The sequence below is a fragment of the Mobula hypostoma genome, chromosome 13, assembly GCF_963921235.1.
Source record: "Mobula hypostoma chromosome 13, sMobHyp1.1, whole genome shotgun sequence".
NCBI lineage: Eukaryota > Metazoa > Chordata > Chondrichthyes > Myliobatiformes > Myliobatidae > Mobula > Mobula hypostoma.
In genome coordinates, this window is record NC_086109.1 from 34,518,385 (window position 1) to 34,536,345 (window position 17,961).

General features: G+C 42.2%; 1 protein-coding gene across 2 annotated transcripts in view; it reads left to right on the plus strand.

The window, feature by feature from the left end:
* Positions 1-17,961, plus strand: part of itpr3 (inositol 1,4,5-trisphosphate receptor, type 3) — a 310,992-nt gene that overhangs the window by 206,860 nt on the left and 86,171 nt on the right. For both annotated transcript variants that reach the window (XM_063065549.1, XM_063065550.1), the window contains exons 24-26: positions 2,781-2,838; positions 11,269-11,434; positions 15,207-15,356. In XM_063065549.1, the coding sequence (XP_062921619.1) occupies positions 2,781-2,838; positions 11,269-11,434; positions 15,207-15,356 (374 nt within the window). The remainder of the gene's footprint in view (positions 1-2,780; positions 2,839-11,268; positions 11,435-15,206; positions 15,357-17,961) is intronic.

Below are 17,961 nucleotides of genomic sequence, written 5' to 3' on the forward strand. Positions count from 1 at the left end.
GAGAGCTCAAATCTCTTGGGGTGCCCAAACTTTTGCATGGTGCTCCTTTCTTTTTTTTTCACTCTAAAATTGTACAAAACAAAAATACACTAATCTTTCTTAAAATGTTGAAAAGAGTGTTTCATCTTTAACTTTATGACTTTTGGAGATCAGTTCATCTTCTACTCACTTAACTATTCACAGTAACAGAAATTTTGACCGGGGTGCCCAAACTTTTGTATACCACTGTATATTTGTCTGTTTTTGCACGATTTTTAATCTATTCAATATACATATACTGAAATTGATTTACTTATTTATTGTTTTAATTTTTTTTCTTCTATATCATGTATTCCATTGAACTGCTGCTGCTAAGTTAGCAAATTTCACGACACATGCCAGTGATAATAAACCTGATTCTGATTCTGATTCTGAGTTGGCATCTGGATTTGAGGAGCTAGGGCAAGGAAGTTGTTACAGAAAGGTTTGGAATGCCAGATCAAAGTTGAAATTGGAGACAAAAGGATTAGTGGAACAATGAATCTGATGCAATTGTGTGCTGGCTGTATTTATTGTTATTGTGTGACATTTCTTGCTTCATTGCATATTGATGAGTTCTGTTTTATGATCTTTGATGGCTGATATCAATATTGTGGGTTAGCAGTTTTCTAGTTGCTTTGGCTGTCAACATTGTTGTGTGAAAATGAATTCAGAGTCTAGGGCAGGCTTACCTCATTCCAGCAAGGTGGGACGACAGAGACCAGAGGATGGAAGACAAAGTAAGGTAGTGGCTATCAGAGGTGTGAAGTTCCAAGTCATTCCAAAGCAAAAGTTAAAGGATGTCAAATGGTACAAATTCAGAGTAACATTGCTGGAACTACTTAGCTAGTTATGCATCACAGCCTGGTATGGAAACATCCATGCCCTTGAATGGAAAATCCTACAAAAAGCAGTGGATATGGCCCAGACCATCACCGGTAAAGCCCTCCCAACTACTCAGCACATCTACATGAAATGCTGTCGCAGGAAAGCAGCATCCTTCATCAGGGACCCCGCTGCCCAGGCCATGCTCTCTTCTCACCGTTGCTGTCAGGAAGAAGGTACAGGAGCCTCCGGACCTGCACTAACAGGTTCAGGAACAGTTACTACCAATCAACCATCAGGCTGTTGAACCAAAGGGAATAACTTCACTTAACTACACTTGGCCCATCATTGAAATGTTGCCACAACCAATGGACTCTTCATCTCATATTTCTGATATATTTTGCTTATTTATTTACTTATTACTATTTCCTCTTTTGTACTTTTGTTGCCTTCTGCACTCTGGTTGTATGCCCTACTTGATGGTCTTTAGTTGATTCTATTATTCTGTAAATTTATTGATTATGTCCAAAGAAAATGAAACTTGGTTGTATATGGTGACATATATGAACTTTGATCATAAATGTACTTTGAACCTGAAGGGAAAAATCATGAAAGAAACAAAAAAAGCTCAAGAATTTTTCATCTGCACAGACTTCTCAGAGATGTAGTCTCAGGCCTTGAAAGGGTGGTCACTGTTCAAAAGATTCATGATTTGTTTGCTCATTGGAGATGAAAATTGGATGTAAATCTCTCAAGGGTGGGTTTCACTGTATGACTGAAGAAGCATCTTGCCTTATATGAAGTCCCAATGTGTGGGAACTTTGTAGATGTTATTCTGTACATGACCGAATAACATTATCTAATCTGCACATGGCTTGCTGCAGTGGGGGTGGGAGCAGGGCGTATATTGGGATCAGCTGGACACAGGTCAGGAAATAGGAATCAATAACCCAGATCAGATGGGTGGTATTTCTTGTGGAAAGAGAAAGGGATTGTGTAGTCCTGTACGTAGGTGAGATCGTGGTAGAGAGGAGGGAGATGGCTAGCATTGCAGCTGAGTCTTGGAGAAGTACATTTCCTTTTGACCTATTCATCACATATGGTTCTAATTTTATCCTGCTAGAATGATTCCAGCATCTATTTAATTTCTGATTCCAGTATTAAATAGATTGAAGCATTTTTAAAACATTTTTATACATTATTGAAGAAATGGTGGTAATTAAATTGACTTTGTTGATTAACTATATACAGCCGTCTATGTGCAACATTCCAGTGATTGACAGCACGTAATAATTGATGTTGTTACCTTGAGCCATTGTTTCCAACCAGCTTTGTAATTGTTGAAAAATCAGTTCAACTAGATTAGCCACAATGCAGCTCTAGATATCTGTCTCCTGGCCCAGGTAGCCAAGCATGCATTATGAATAGAATTACAATTCTTCTCTTACTTTGGGCAAGTTTGTTTCAGTTATTTTCATTGCACGATGAAACCCTACATTTTTAATTAATACAACGGTCTTCGGCAAATGTATCAGTTGTCGGTTTTGGTCAGGAACTGCAACTTCACTGAAAATGACAATAAAATAATATCCACAGACTTAAAGTCAAGCAGACACCCACATTAGTATTAATTCAGTTTATTTTCCATCGTTACTCACTTGCGCCATTGGTTAGCATATTTAATTATGTATTAACCAGCAAATGTTATTCGCTCAAAGTCCATGAATAATATCAGTATTTTAAAATCGACACTCTTAAAATAAAGTTTGATGCTGCCAAAGTGGTTGCACAAGCACAAAAGATAGGTTAGAATTTTTTTTTTGTTTTGCAATTCATAGTTGGCTAAAAATGAAAAGATGAACTGTTAATTATCAGCCTGCTTTTGTTTCCTTACTGGCTTAAGCGATTATACTTGAACACTGCATTTCTCTTTCCAGCCTCGACAGTAAACCTTGATCACATCAGCGAGAAAGCAGAATATATGTTTGAGGTTGGGTAAGTGTCCTGATGAGCATTTTGATCATCTTTTCTAAGATTGCAGAAATTAGAGCTGTAATTGAAGGTAAAAAAAGAGGGTACCTGGAAAGCTGTAATATATGTGGTTAATTGGAACACATCAGGATCAGCACATTTTGGTCCAATTTAGTGGCTGTCCCGATTAAGTGAAGTGAAATTAACTGTGTCCCAATTCTGGTTAAGTGGGACACATCAGGACCAGCACATTTTGGTCCAATTTAATGGCTGACCAAATTAACTGAAGTTTCATGGAAGTTGTTAAAAAGATATAAAAAAGACAAACTAACAAATTAAGTATTTAAATGAAATACAGAACAAATTAGAACACTTCTGATACTACTACAGTACTATGAAACCGTGCATTAGTTCTTAATAGTTATCACCAGAGAAACTCATCTGTGTCTCATTGTTTTCATTGTAATTGAATGAAATCATCGCGGACACCTAATGCAGATAAAGGCATCCGTTAGTCTTGCGAGACCATGGATATGCGCCTGGAAAGTCTTCACTCTACAGGGCGCAGGCCTGGGCGAGGTTGTATGGAAGACCAGCAGTTGCCCATGTTGCAAGTCTCCCCTCTCCACGACACCAATGTTGTCCAAGGGAAGGGCATTAGGGCCCATACAGCTTGGCACCAGTGTCGTCGCAGAGCAATGTGTGATTAAGTGCCTTGCTCAAGGACACAACACGTTGCCTCGGGGGCTCGAACTCATGACCTTCAGGTCGGTAGTCCAATGCCTTAACGACTTGGCCACGTCGTTGATAAATGCAGATGATAGACTGCATTCATGCAAAGCTATCTACAATTACAACCTCCAAATCATCATTTTCAATGTAGAATTCAAATTCTTCATAGCTTCTAATTTGCTGAAGTAGTGAAATTGTTTTGTTTTCCCTCCCGACTGTTTCAGGCATCTCCAAGCCTGAATGACAGTGAGCAAAACAGTTCTGAATAGGCGTACTGCTCATTTCTTGTCAACTATCAGGGACAAAAAATTGCTGGTTTTTGAACACACACATGTGACAAGAATACACATAGATTAAGATGTAGCTGGCCTGGGCTGGCACCAGTGGAATCAGCAGTTGGTCTGCCACCTGTCTTCAGGAGAGAGAGAGAGATAAGGAAAACAACGGAGCAGCATTTGGAGATGTTAATGAAGGAAGGAGAGCTGTCAAGATCGGCTCCCCCTTTGAACCCTGAACTGTTTGAAGTGATGGACAGGCGATACCCCAGCAGGGGGATAAAAAGGGACAGGTTCGCTAGGCAGTACACACACATGACACCTGAGGTAACAAGACCCTGGAAGTGGTGCATCTCTCACAAGTCGGTGGGAAGTACCGGGCCATAAACGCACAGGGTGGAAAGGCACGATCGACGGGAACCTGGTGTGTGTCCACCCTTGCCTGGGTGCCAGGTTCACCGCAGGGAAACGATCATATCTGGAAACGGAGGGGTTACGGTCAGTGACCTCAGATGACATCACAAAGGACTCGCCCGAAAGCTGACTGCGAAGGTCTGTGTGGAAGCCTTGAATATTCATTCGTTTTGCTCTCTCTCTCCTTCCCCCCACTGTCCATCGCTACGGCATTGATTACTGCGAACTGAACTAAATTGAACTGAACTTTGCGTCACTTTGAAACTGGTCATTTACCCCTAGACAACGATAGAGCTTGATTGATCCTGTTATCTTAATTCTGTGTACATGTATGTTTATCATTGCTGAACTGTTGCATTTGTTATCCTTTTGATTAGAGTACTGTGTTGCTTGTTTCTTTAATAAAACTTTCTTAGTTCTAGTAATCCAGACTCCAACTGAGTGATCCATTTCTGCTGGTTTGGCAACCCAGTTACGGGGTACGTAACATAAGTGGGGTTCTCGTCCGCGATTTTGAACACTAAATTTGGGATGGAGTAAATTGATTGGGTCAAAATTCCCAAAAGAAAGAAAAGACAAACAGCAGAAATGGAGGCTGAGGAAATTATAAAGGCGCCGACCTTGGAGGCATTAGAGGATGCCAGGAAATTGGAATTGGTAGCTGTGGCCAAATGGTTGAATCTTGCTAAGGGGAAGTCGACAATGAGGAGAGAGGAGATACACAGAGCTATCGTAGAGCACTATGTATCTAAAGGTGTGTTTCCCCAAGGCGAGCTGGAGATGGTGTCTATTGAAAAACCTGCTGGAGACGCGGTACAGGTGCAGCTTGAAAAACTGAGACTCGAGCACGAGTTCCGGGTACGGCAGTTAGAACACGAAGAGAAGCAGTTAGAAAGGCGGGAGAAAGAGAGAGAGTTAGAAAGGCAGGAGAAAGAGAGAGAGTTAGAAAGGCGGGAGAAAGAGAGAGAGTTAAAAAGGCTGGAGAAAGAGAGAGAGTTAGAAAGGCAGGAGAAAGAGAGAGAGTTAGAAAGGCAGGAGAGAGAGAGAGAGAGAGAGAGAGACAGCTGGAGCGAGAAGAGAAACAGAGGGAAAGGGAATTCGAGCTGGAGAAGTTAAAGATAAGGGCAGAGCTGGGGCTCGTGCCGAACCAAGGTGGAGGGTTCCGGGCAACCCAGGAGGTTAGGCTGGTTCCCCCATTTGACGATACCGACGTGGATCGGTACTTTCTCCATTTCGAAAAAGTTGCTACAAGTCAGGACTGGCCGAGGGATAAGTGGGCTGTTTTGCTTCAGAGTGTACTGGAAGGGAAAGCCCAAGAAGCTTACTCAGCTTTGTCCGCGGAAGATGCCCAGAGGTATGAGGTGGTGAAAGAGGCCATTCTCAGGACTTATGAGGTGGTCCCAGAGGCATACCGGCAGAGGTTCCGGAATGCGAGGAAGCAGTGGGACCGCACGTATTTAGAGTTTGCCCATGAGATGCAGACATATTGTGAGCGTTGGTGCACCTCGAAGGGGGTAGAGGGGGATTATGACAGACTGCTACAGCTGATCCTGATTGAGCAGTTTAAAGGTTGTGTCCCTGAGGGTATGAGACCCTACCTAGATGAGAAAGAGGCAGTCACGTTAGCCGCAACTGCTAAGTTAGCGGATGAGTATGCGTTGACGCATAAAATGAAGTTTGCCCCGAGTAAAGGCTACCAGAAGGGTAGTCAGGACAGTGGGGAGAGTCCGCCAGAAAAGTCAGAAAGTAAGCCGGGGACTAGTGAGAAGGATAAGGTAGACCGGGAGCAGTCTGGTAGGAAGTCTCCTGGGGTCATCTGTTATAATTGCGGAAAAGTCGGACACTTTGCGTCCAGGTGCTTTGCCCCAAAGAAGGAGACGGGAAAAGGAAAAACGGTGATTTTAACTGGCTGTATGGAGCTGGTAAACGAACCGCTAGGGAAGGACAGGTCTGCCAAAGTTCAGGAAGGGCGCGAGAGGTTTATCTCGGCCGGATTGGTGTCAGTGAAGGAGGGGTTAAAACCAGTTCCAGTGCGGATCTGGAGAGACACGGGAGTGTGTCAGTCACTAATACTGAAGAGTGTATTAGAGTTTAGCTCAGAGACCCAGACTGGGGAGGTAAAGGTCAAAGGTGTTGGGGAAGGGACAGAGTCAGTCCCTTTGCACCAGATACACTTACAAAGCAACCTGGTCTCTGGACTAGTCACGATCGGAGTGAGGTCCGAATTACCGATGAAAGGCATGGAAGTCTTGCTCGGTAATGACCTCGCCGGGGGAATCATGTTCGAAGCAGTGAGATTGACAGGTCAGCCTGCCAGCATTGAGGCCCCGCCCATGGACTCACAGGTTCATCACGGGACTGCTGTAGTAAATTTAGCTGAGATGTTTCTGCCAGCCTTGTACGAGAAGGGGTAGAAAGTGAAAAGAAGGAGTGTAGTGAAACAAGAGGTAGTGAGGGAGCTGAGACAGACTTAGCATTAGCCAGGAAGGAATTTGTGCAGGCGCAAGAGCGAGACGAGGGGCTGATGGTTTTGGCAGAGACAGCTCTCTCTGACACAGACTTAACAAGGGAACCAGTAGGCTATTGTGTGGAGGAGGAAGTGCTAAGGAAGAAAGGGAAACCAAGTACCGTACCTGCAGATGAGGAATGGGGGTTGGTGCAAAAGAGTTATGGGGATGAGGTTTTTAACCTGGCCCACAAGGTACCCCCCGGTGGACATTTTGCGGTACTGGAGGGAACAGTTGGTGGAATCAGGAAAGAGGTTTACCGGCTGCACTGGAGGAAGGATGTTATTGATTATGGCCGACGCGAACTGAGACGGTCACAGGCTTTTGATATGCTAACAAACCTAGTCGGTGTTAGCGCGGAAATCAATGAAGCTAGGGTCCCCCTGATAAGAGAAAAAAACCATTTTGAAAAGATGAGTATGGTATCGACCAGATGGGAGAAGGCTATTGTTTTGGCCAGCTCTGCTGATAAGGTCTCTCCCTTAATCCCCGAACAAAGCAACTCTTTAGGAGAAGTAATTAAATGACTCGCACACGTGTGTTTGATTGTCCCGAGGCGATGCAAAGAACTGGGACGTTGGGTGGTGTTTGTTACACTAGGGTAGCCTAGCGAGCAACAGCCCTATAGAATGAGTAATTCAGTGACTAAAGGGCTGACGAACACAGAGGTGTGTATTGGTGATATAATACGGCTGTCTGAAGCCAGCTTGATAGTGAACCTTGAAAAAAATGAATTCGGCCACCCGAAGGTCACTTACCTGGGAATTGTGGTGACACAGGGGCAGCTGGCAGCGATGCAAGCTACAGTGCAGGCTATCGCTGACCTCCCAACCCCGACAGACAAGAGGGCCCTCAGAAGGCTCTTGGAGATGGTGGGGTACTGTAGGAAGTTTTGCAATAACTCTGCGGTTACTACCCCTCCCCCTCCTACTAAGCCCTTGCGAGAGAAAACTAAGTCGGAATGGGACGACCCTTGTTATTGTGGTCCAGGACAAAACCCAATGAGAGGTTACATTGATCGCAATTCATCAGTGTTTTTGGCCACTATGAAGTTTGCTAAGTTGGAGCCTGGTCTAAGGGATTATTAACAACACATATAAAAGGAACAGAAAATGTGATGGCTGACTGTCTGTCAGGTGTTGACAACTTCAAACTCGCTGTATTAGCCAAATAGCTGATAAAGATGTATATTTGTGTGTATCAAATAATGTATTCATGTTTGTAATTTTTACCCGATAAAAATCGGTAAAAATCCTTAAAGGGAGGAAGTGTGACAAGAATACACATAGATTAAGATGTAGCTGGCACCAGTGGAATCAGCAGTTGGTCTGCCACCCACTTGTCTTCAGGAGAGAGAGAGATAAGGAATACAATGGAGCAGCATTTGGAGATGTTAATGAAGGGGAAGGAGAGCTGTCAAGAGCGGCTCCCCCTTTGAACCCTGAACTGTTTGAAGTGATGGACAGGCGATACCCCAGAAGGGGGATAAAAAGGAACAGGTTTGCTAAGGCAGTACACACACACGACACCCGAGGTAACAAGACCCTGGAAGCAGTGCGTTTCTCACAAGTCGGTGGGAAGTACCGGGCCATAAACGCACAAGGTGGAAAGGCACGATCGGCGGGAAACTTCTGTGTGTCCACCCTTGCCTGGGTGCCAGGTTCACCGCAGGGAAACGATCGTATCTGGAAATGGAGGGGTTACGGTCGGTGACCTCAGATGACATCACAAAGGACTCGCCTGAAAGCTGACTGCGAAGGTCTGTGTGGAAGCCTTGAATATTCATTCGTTTTGCTCTCTCTCTCCTTCCCCCCACTGTCCATCGCCATGGCAGCGATTACTGCAAACTGAACTGAACTAAATTGAACTGAACTTTGCGTCACTTTGAAACTGGTCACTTACCCCTAGACAACGATAGAGCTTGATTGATCCTGTTATCTTAATTCTGTGTACATGTATGTTTATCATTGCCGAACTGTTGCATTTGTTATCCTTTTGATTAGAGTACTATGTTGCTTGTTTCTTTAATAAAACTTTCTTAGTTCTAGTAATCCAGACTCCAACTGAGTGATCCATTTCTGCTGGTTTGGCAATCCAGTTACGGGGTACGTAACACACACAACTGACGCTATTTAAAAACTATTCGCTCGAAGCTCAGGGTTGTGTCTGATAGCCATGTAAGTGCATGTGACTAATGCTAGTTAGAAACTGTTTGGTAACAATCTCCTATCCCCATTAAGAGGCATGGTGTCCCAAATAATCAAAGGATTCCTGGCTATTTTGTCGATTAGTTTTTCTTCTTTAAGAGTTGTCCCAATAAAGTGCCTACCACGATTAACTGATGGCCCAATGAACCTATCCACTGTATTTTAATCAAAATTGAGATGAAGTTAATTGCTGACAAACAGTACTTTTGATATTCAGTCATTTTCACACACCTGCATACGAATTTTAAAATGTGCTTTCATGTTAAAATTCACACACGTATACTAACATAACTCATTGTTTATGGTTATGCCTGTCCTTCCATCTGACATGAGGAAATGTGACAAACCTCATTAATACCTCCTCTCAGGATGCTTTTCCACATCAGTAATGCTGCCAATTTGGTTCAAATCACAGGATTCATACAGCCTAACTACAACTAGCACATGAAGTTGATTGCAAAGTTTGTGCATTGAGGAGTCTGAGACACTAGTGGTGGCTCCAAATCTATAGATATTAGCTCTCTGCTGGAGGTGCTAAAAGCACAATGTAGTAAGAACATAGCATTGCCCTCCATTCGGAAACTGAATTCTGCTGAGTTTAATGATCTTGGAGCATAATACATAATACTTGCGATCCCGCCATTCCTCTAATTGTTAAATGAACACAAGTGACCTGATACAACTTTCTCCTCATTACGTTCATCAGGTTCATTCTTTTGAATAGTCTTTGTATGCGAACTTGTTTAAAGCTCTGACAATCACACTGGTAAATGTTCCTAAGAAATCCTCATGGACCCACGCTTTGTTTGGCACTCATTCTCTCTCAATTAAAAGAGTTGTTTTGAAAGCTTAATTCTTTGCTGTATAGAGTTCACATATTTTACACCAGTGGATGATAACAGAGGAATCATTAATTTACAATGTCGCTGCCGAGGTGTCACTGCTCTACTACGGCCACCATTTCCCTGAGTTGTTTGAAACCATTTCACAGTGGCCCAGTACCATGCATGTCCTGCCACACTGATTCATGTGTGTATAATCTTGACTATAATGATAGCATCAAAAAGTACGTGCAAGATTAAGTCGTGTTCCACTTTAGGCCCCTTCACTTTAATCCAAATCAGAATCAGAATGAAGTTTAATATCACTGGCATATGTCGTGAAATTTGTTAACTGTGCAGCAGCAGTACAATGCAATACATGATAATAGAGAAAAAACTGTGATTTATATATATATATATATATATATATATATATATATATAATAGTGCAAAAAATAGGAAATGAGAAAGTAATGAGGAAGTGTCCATTCAGAAATCTGATGGTAGAGGGGAAGAAGCTGTTCCTGAATCATTGAGTGTGTGCCTTCAGGCTCCTGTACCTCCTTCCTGATGGTAGCAATGAGAAGAGGACATGTCCTGGGTGATGGGGGTCCTTAATAATGGATGCCACCTTTCTGAAGCATTGTTCCTTGAAGATGTCCTGGATGCTAGAGAGGCTTCTGCCTACGATGGAGCTGACTACAACTTTCTGCAGCTTACTTCGATCCTGTGCAGTAGCCCGTGCATACCAGATGATGATGCAGCCAGCTAGAATGCTTTCCATGGTACATCTTTTTGTTAACAGTAGCCACTTTGCTTTACTCTAGTCTTACCTTATTTAAGCAAAATTTAGTTCAAAGAGTTGTTCAGCTGTAACAGGAGTCACTGCTGTGATTCTGAATACATGTTGACAGACACCAAATAAAGATCAACTCCCTCATCCTGAGTCAGCTTTGTTTGAATCCTTCAGAGCCAAGGCCAATTAGTAGTTCTTTTCTATGGTCCATCCTTGTCATAATGGAACCCAGTATCTATCCAGGAACCTGCCTTTTCATGACCTTGTTTTGATTTTAATATCTTAACTCACAAGATGAACAGCTCATCTTGTGACATAATAGATGAGTTTCTTCAGTTTGGTAGTCCGCGTCTGGTGTTAGCCCTTTAGGAAGATAAAGATTTGTTGCATGGAACTCTGAAACGTACAGTGAAATTTGGTGCTTGAATCAACAAACAACACATTTTGAGGATGTGCTTTGGGCACCAAGATAGTAACTTACTAACGCTAACCTGTGCGTCTTTTGGCATGTAAGAGGAAACCAGAGCACCTGTTGGTCACAGAGAAAACATGCAGTGATTGGCATTGAACCCTGATCTTCCAAATGCTGGTGCTGTAAAGCATCATGCTGCCAATGCGGTGCATGGGAACAGTGGGCACACTAAAGCACTTCATTATTTTACTGCTTTTGTTCAATAATGCACTTCATTTTCTTTCCCATAGTAAAGGCTCCAATGCTCTGGAGGTGGACGATGAGGGGGGAAAGATGTTTCTACGAGTGCTCATTCACCTGACGATGCACGATTATCCACCGCTTGTGTCGGGCTCTCTACAGCTACTTTTCAAACACTTCAGCCAAAGGCAAGAGTTGCTTGCCACGTTCAAACAGGTGAGGAATGCCATTTGAAGAACAGATACCAAACTTATAATCTTAAGGCATCGGTCAGATTGCATCCGGAATATTGCGAGCAGTTTTGCACCTCATATCAGAGAAAGGATGTGCTAGTATTGGAGAGAGCCAGAGGATGTTTCAGAATGATCCTGGGACTGTAAAGGTTAACAAATGAGAAGCATTTGATGGCTCTGGGCCTATTCTCACTAGAGTTTAATAGAATGGGGGGGGGGATCTTATTGACGCCTATCCAATATTAACAAGCCTAGACAGAGCAGATGCGCAAAGCATGTTTCCAGTAGTGGGAGAATCTAGGACCAGAGGGCATACCCTCTAAATAGGAGACGTCCGTTTAGAACAGAAATGGGGAGGAATTTCTTTAGCAGAGGGTGGTGAATCTGTGGAATTCATTGCCACAGATGGCTATAGTGGCCAAATCATTATGTATATTTAAAACGGTGGTTGATAGGTACTTAATTAGTAAGGGTGTCAATGTTTATAAAGAGAAAGCAGGAGAATAGGGATTGAGAGTGAAAATAAAGCAGCCAAGATTGAATAGTAGAGCAAACTCGATGGGTCACGTGACCTAATTCTGCTCCCCTGTCTTCTGGTCTTATGGTAATGCAGCAGTTCTGGAGTCATAGATATTTAGCCTAAGGTTGCACTGTGTAACTTTCCAATCTGAATGGCATTTACTCTAAGTGCACTCCTGTGACAGGAGCAAAGAGCTGTAATTCTTCCCACAGAAGAAGTGGTGGAAGACTTGGTTCCCCTGATTTTGACATGATAGTTAGTTGTGGTGCAGATGGCAACTGCAGGGAGGCTGGGATCACTATTATCAGTGATATTTCCATAATCAAATCCATTATCTAACTAAAGGGAAAGATTCAGTACAGTCAACGAGCAGCAAGCAATTTGCTAGAAGTGTTCGTGGGTCTAGCAACAGCTGTGGGAGGGAAGGAATTGTCGATATTTTGGGTCGATACCCCACGTCATCAGGACTGAGTGGCGAGAGGTGAGGTGGCCAGTGTTAAAAGGACAAAGGGAGTGACAAGAAAGGATTCTAATGTGATTGGTGGATTGTGGAGGGGTGTGAGATGACTGGCAGGTAATACAAGTAGGGGAAGTGAAGCAGGGTGGAGTTGGTTGACAGTGGACGTGAATGATCGATTAAGGGAGAGAGAGAGGGAAAAGGAAAAAGTAGATGGCGCAAGTTGATGGGGGGGCAGTGTGAAAATAGGAGCCATTTACTGGAAGGAGATAAGCAGAAAGGCAACATGCTTCTGGTGCTAGATTCTGATAAGTAAGGAGGTGAGAATGGGAACCATTAGGTGAGAGGTGAATGACGTTAGGTTAAGGTTAATGCAAGTGGTGGTGGTGGATGGAGCCAGGCGGGGAAGGGGTGTGGGGGAAGTGTAAGAAAGGGGAGGGCCAGAGGAGGATAAGAACTGGGGGGTGGGGGGTGGGAGGAGGGTATGCAGTCAAGGACCTATTTACGGGATCTATTCCTTGGAGTTAAATGAAGGCAAAACTGGAGTAGTGTAGGTGGGTTATGGAGCCTGGTGTAAGATTTCCGTTCTCCCAGTCTATAGCAGGACATAAAATTCCTTTATAAAATTTACCATATAAGGCTTCCTTTTATACAAACTCCTTCATGAATAAGATTGGCCTAGTAAAGTTACCACTGCTTTAATTTTCAAGCACGCCAATTAAAATTGCGAATGTTGTCCTGTGGGCTTTGAACAAGAACTATCTGTATAGTTCAACTGGATCCAGCAGGTGGAGTTAAAACAGAGGCTTGTAAATTGAAAGCTACAAACAACATTGTAAAGAAACAGCGTAGGAACAGGACCTTCAGTCCAATATGTCTGTGCCCTCCACAATGCCCAATTAAATTAATCACATCAGTCAGCAAAAAGCCTATATCCCTTTATTCTGTGTCTGTTTGCATCTCTGCCTTTTGTACATTGCTACCGTATCGACCACCCCCTATAGCAAATCGTTGCTGGTACCCAGCACACTCTGTAAAAATAATAACTTGCCTCGCAAATCTCTTAAACTTTGCTCACTTTTAACCTATGTCATTTCCATCCTGGGGATAAAAATGGCCTCACGTTTGTAAAGAAAGAAACTGGAGGTTAGGTTTCAAGAGAAGTGGGAATATGTCAATGACAAACACAGGTGTATGTTGAGGAAAAAGAGCTAAAATTTAGATATTCCCTTCACATATCAATGATAAAGAAGCCTTCTCATTTTTATCACAAAGGTGGCACAGAGATTAGATCTTTCAAATTAACATTAACTTTCAGTATTATTTTCATTATTATGGATGTTGCAATGGCGTCCTGCTAATTCTTGCCACTCAGAATCCACGATTGTATAATCCTTTTCTGTCAGTCTTAATAATGGTTAGTCATTGTACTGCTGAATGGCATGTCTCGTCAATACGGCTAACGTGGATTTAAATTCAGATTAATGAAAAGAACTTCTGTTTTATTACATATTTTCATCTGCTATGTTAATGTATCATGTGTTGTCAATATATATGAAAGCTATTTCCTTTTTCTCCATCATCTCTTCACATCAGTTTAATAGAGGTAATTATGGGAAATGGATTAATTTATATGTTCTTCATCCTGCTAGTTAATTTCCAGTTTAGAAACTTCCACAAATCATTACAATTTAATGTTTAAAAAATGCAATTGCCAGAGAATTCTGAATGCGAACTTGTAATTTTCATATTACAGGATGTTTTAAGCCAGTTTTACATTGGTATTTCATTAATGGCAATGTTCACTTGCATCTCAATTAATTTAGAAATGGAGTGGGAAAAGTAGCAGAGGCATTTTGGCTAGTATTCCTTTCATAACAATTTAATTCTTTTGAAGTATTTTGGCTGTATTTTTAAACTAGCTCCCGTAGTTTAATTCTATCTCATGCATTACGACTTCCTTCATCTTTTAAAGTGTTTCCCCTTTTTATATGTGGATAACCTATTGGTCATTTCTCTGGTGGTTAAAAATGGATAATTATGTTTGGTAACCACTATTAACTCTGCTATAGATCTTTAGATTTCACTTCAGAAGTTAAAGAACAGATTTTTAAATAGCATTAGCTGAGATATTGCTTCCTAGTTTATTGCGTTCCAAGATATCAAGGAAATGATATAAGAATGCACAGTGCATCTTTGAAACAATGAAGTTATGTGTTTATCTGGAATGTCTTTAAACCAATTTACCATACAGCAGAATATGAGTTGATACTTAATACCAATATATTATATTATTGGTAATTTCCATGTATATCATCTTTGTTTTTATCAATACCAATTTTATCAAGTGGCATTATTTCTCCACCCTCTATTTTCCTGTGATATTTCTCATCAGTTGTGCTATTCTCTGATGCCTCAGATCAATAAACAAGTTTAACCTCTTAAATATCCTTTCACTTCTTGCTGTGTAGGATTCTTTCACATATTGACGGTTGGATTAAAAGTAATTTGCTTCCAAACTGATCACAAGCATGGCTCAAGGATATGAAGCCACTTCCATGTTCAAAAAATGTTTTCATACATTTCCTGGATCTAAAAGATGGATACTAACTAAAGCCTTCCTAGTTGGGATTTCTTTGACACAATCAAAGTAGGCCAGGAAATGAAAAGTAATTCACAGCATTCTTGCATCACTCACAACTCATTCCCTTCACTATGAAACAGCATTTTATAACTTGATTGAGTGAAAATAATGTTTTTATTCTTTTCCCCTGTTAGGTCCAACTTCTTATATCTCCTCAAGATGTGGAGAACTATAAATTGATCAAATCTGATTTGGATCGTCTACGTACAGTGGTGGAAAAGTCAGAGCTGTGGGTGTTGAAGAAAAACAGAGTTGGAGCTGAAGGCAAAAAGCCTAAATTAGAGGTAACTTCCCTACATACTATCTACTTAAGTGAAAAGTTCCTTTGTGAATGTTCTTTCCATGAGCTTGAATGAGGGCTGTCCAAACGATCCCTGACTGAGAAGCACACTTGTTTGCTCTCCATTCATGATCCAAAACCTTCAGCGTCTCCCCAGTACATAACATCTACAAAATGCACTGCAACAACTCACTGTGGCCTGTTGGATAGCACCACAAATCTCTGTTGGTTAGAAGAACGAGGAAGCAGAAATGTGGAAGTGATACTGTTTGCAAGATTTCTCCACATCACGCATGCCTCAATATAGGCAGAAAATGGAAACTTTCTAGTCCATGCAGCATCCTGGTAAATCTCCTCGGCTCTGCCTCTAGAGCATGTCTTAAGAGGATAGATTGAGTGAGCAAGGGTTTTTCTGTTTGGGGTGATGAGAGGTGACTTGATAAAGGTGTACAATAAGATAAGAGGTATAGATTGAGTGGATTATCAGAGATTTTTACCAGGACAGGAATGGTTAGTACAAGGGAGCATAGTTTTAAGGTGATTGGAGGAAAGTATTGGGGGATTTCTGAGTTATGTGTTTTAAACAGAGAGTAGTGGGTGTGGGGAATGCTCTGCCAGGGATAGTGGCAGAGGCAGATACATTTGGGGCATTTAAGAGTCTCTTACTCAGGCACATAGGTGATAGATGTATGGAGGGCTATGGAGCAGAGAAGGGTTAGATTAATCTTAGAGTAGATTGGACTTAGATTAATCTTAAGAGTAGTAGGCAGCATGGTAGCATAGAGGTTAGCACAAAGCTTTACAGTACAGGTGACCCAGGTTCAATTCCCACCACTGCCTATAAGGAGTTTGTACATCTACCTACCAAATGTTGAAAGATAGTGTGGATGCAGAGGGGATGTTCCCTGTGGTGGGAGTATCTAGGTCTAGAGGGCACAGCCTCTAAATAGAGAGGTGACCTTTTAGAACAGAGGCAAGGAGCACTTTTTTAGCCAGAGAGTAGTGAATCTGTGGAATGCTCTGCCACAGACTGTGGTGGAGGTCAAGTCCATGGGTATATTTAAGGTGGAAGTTGATAGCTTCCTGACCGGTCGGGACATCAAATGATATAGCGAGAAGGCAGATATGCAGGGTTGAGTGGGATCCAGGATCAGCCAAGATGGGATGGAGCACTCGATGGGCTGAATGGCCTAATTCTGATCCTATGTCTTATGGTCTAAAAGGGTGACACAACATCATGGGCTGAAGGGCCAGTGCTGGTCTGTAATATTCTATGTTCTATATTTCTGAGTTTATAAAAATATCACCAGTACTTCACCATCATTGCATTTTAAATCCTGGAATTCTGTACCACTGACAAAGCAGGACTACCTTTAAAGGGCTGTAATGGATCATGGCAAGTTACCACTATCTTTGTAAAAGCACTTTTCCTGGGCTTGACAGTTGTCCTTGCATCCCGGAGACAGTCTCTGTGCATCTATTAATTGCTTGTGCACTCACAACTTGATTTTAAAATTTAGATTAGTATTTTCTATCTTACACTTGGTCTCTCTCTTCTCCCATCATTCATGAGGAGGAAGGGGAAAACAGAAATAAATCTAAGATAATGAGCAGTAAAGATGTCAGGAAAGACAGGCAGGAGATGGGGCAAATTTGTAGCCATTGGGATGAGATGCAGTGCAATAAAGTTGCAGTGCAATCAAAGCAAAAAGTACCAAATACTGGTCTTAAGGTGTTATACTTAAATGCATGCAGCATAAGGAATAAGGTGAATGATCTTGTCATACAGCTACAGATTGGCAGCTATGATATTGTGGCCATCACTGAGACATGGCTAAAGGATGCATGTCTCTAGGAGCTGAACGTCCAAGGATACAGGGTGTATCGGAAGGACAGGAAGGTAGGCAGAGGGGGTGGCGTGGCTTTATTGGTAAGAAATTATATCAAATCAATAGAAAGCGGTGACATAGGATCGGAAGGTGCAGAATCTTATGGGTTGAGCTAAGAAATCGCAGAGGTAAAAGGACCCTGATGGGAGTTATATACAGGCCTCCAAACAGCTGCAGTGATGTGGACTACAAATTACAACTGGAAATAGAAAAGGCTTGTCAGAAGGGCAGTATTATGATAATTGTGGGGGATTTTAACATGCGAGTGGATTGGGAAAATCAGATTGGCACTGGATCTCAAGAGAGAGAATTTGCAGAATGTCTGTGAGATGGCTTTTTAGAACAGCTTGTTGTTGAGCCCACTAGGGGATCGGCTGTACTGGATTGGGTATTTTGCATCAGTCTTCACTGAGGAAGACATCAGTAGTATACCGGACGCTCAAAGGTGGCAGGGAAGAGAAGTGTGCGCAGTCACAATTACAACAGAGAAAGTACTCAGGAAGCTGAATAGTCAAAAGGTAGATAAATCTCCTGGACCAGATGGAATGCACCCTTGTGTTCTGAAGGAAGTAGCTGTGGAGATTGCAGAGGCATTAGCGATGATCTTTCAAAAGTCGATGGATTCTGGCATGGTTCCGGAGGACTGGAAGATTGCAAATGTCACTCCACTATTTAAGAAGGGGGCAAGGAAGCAAAAAGGAAATTATAGACCTGTTAGTT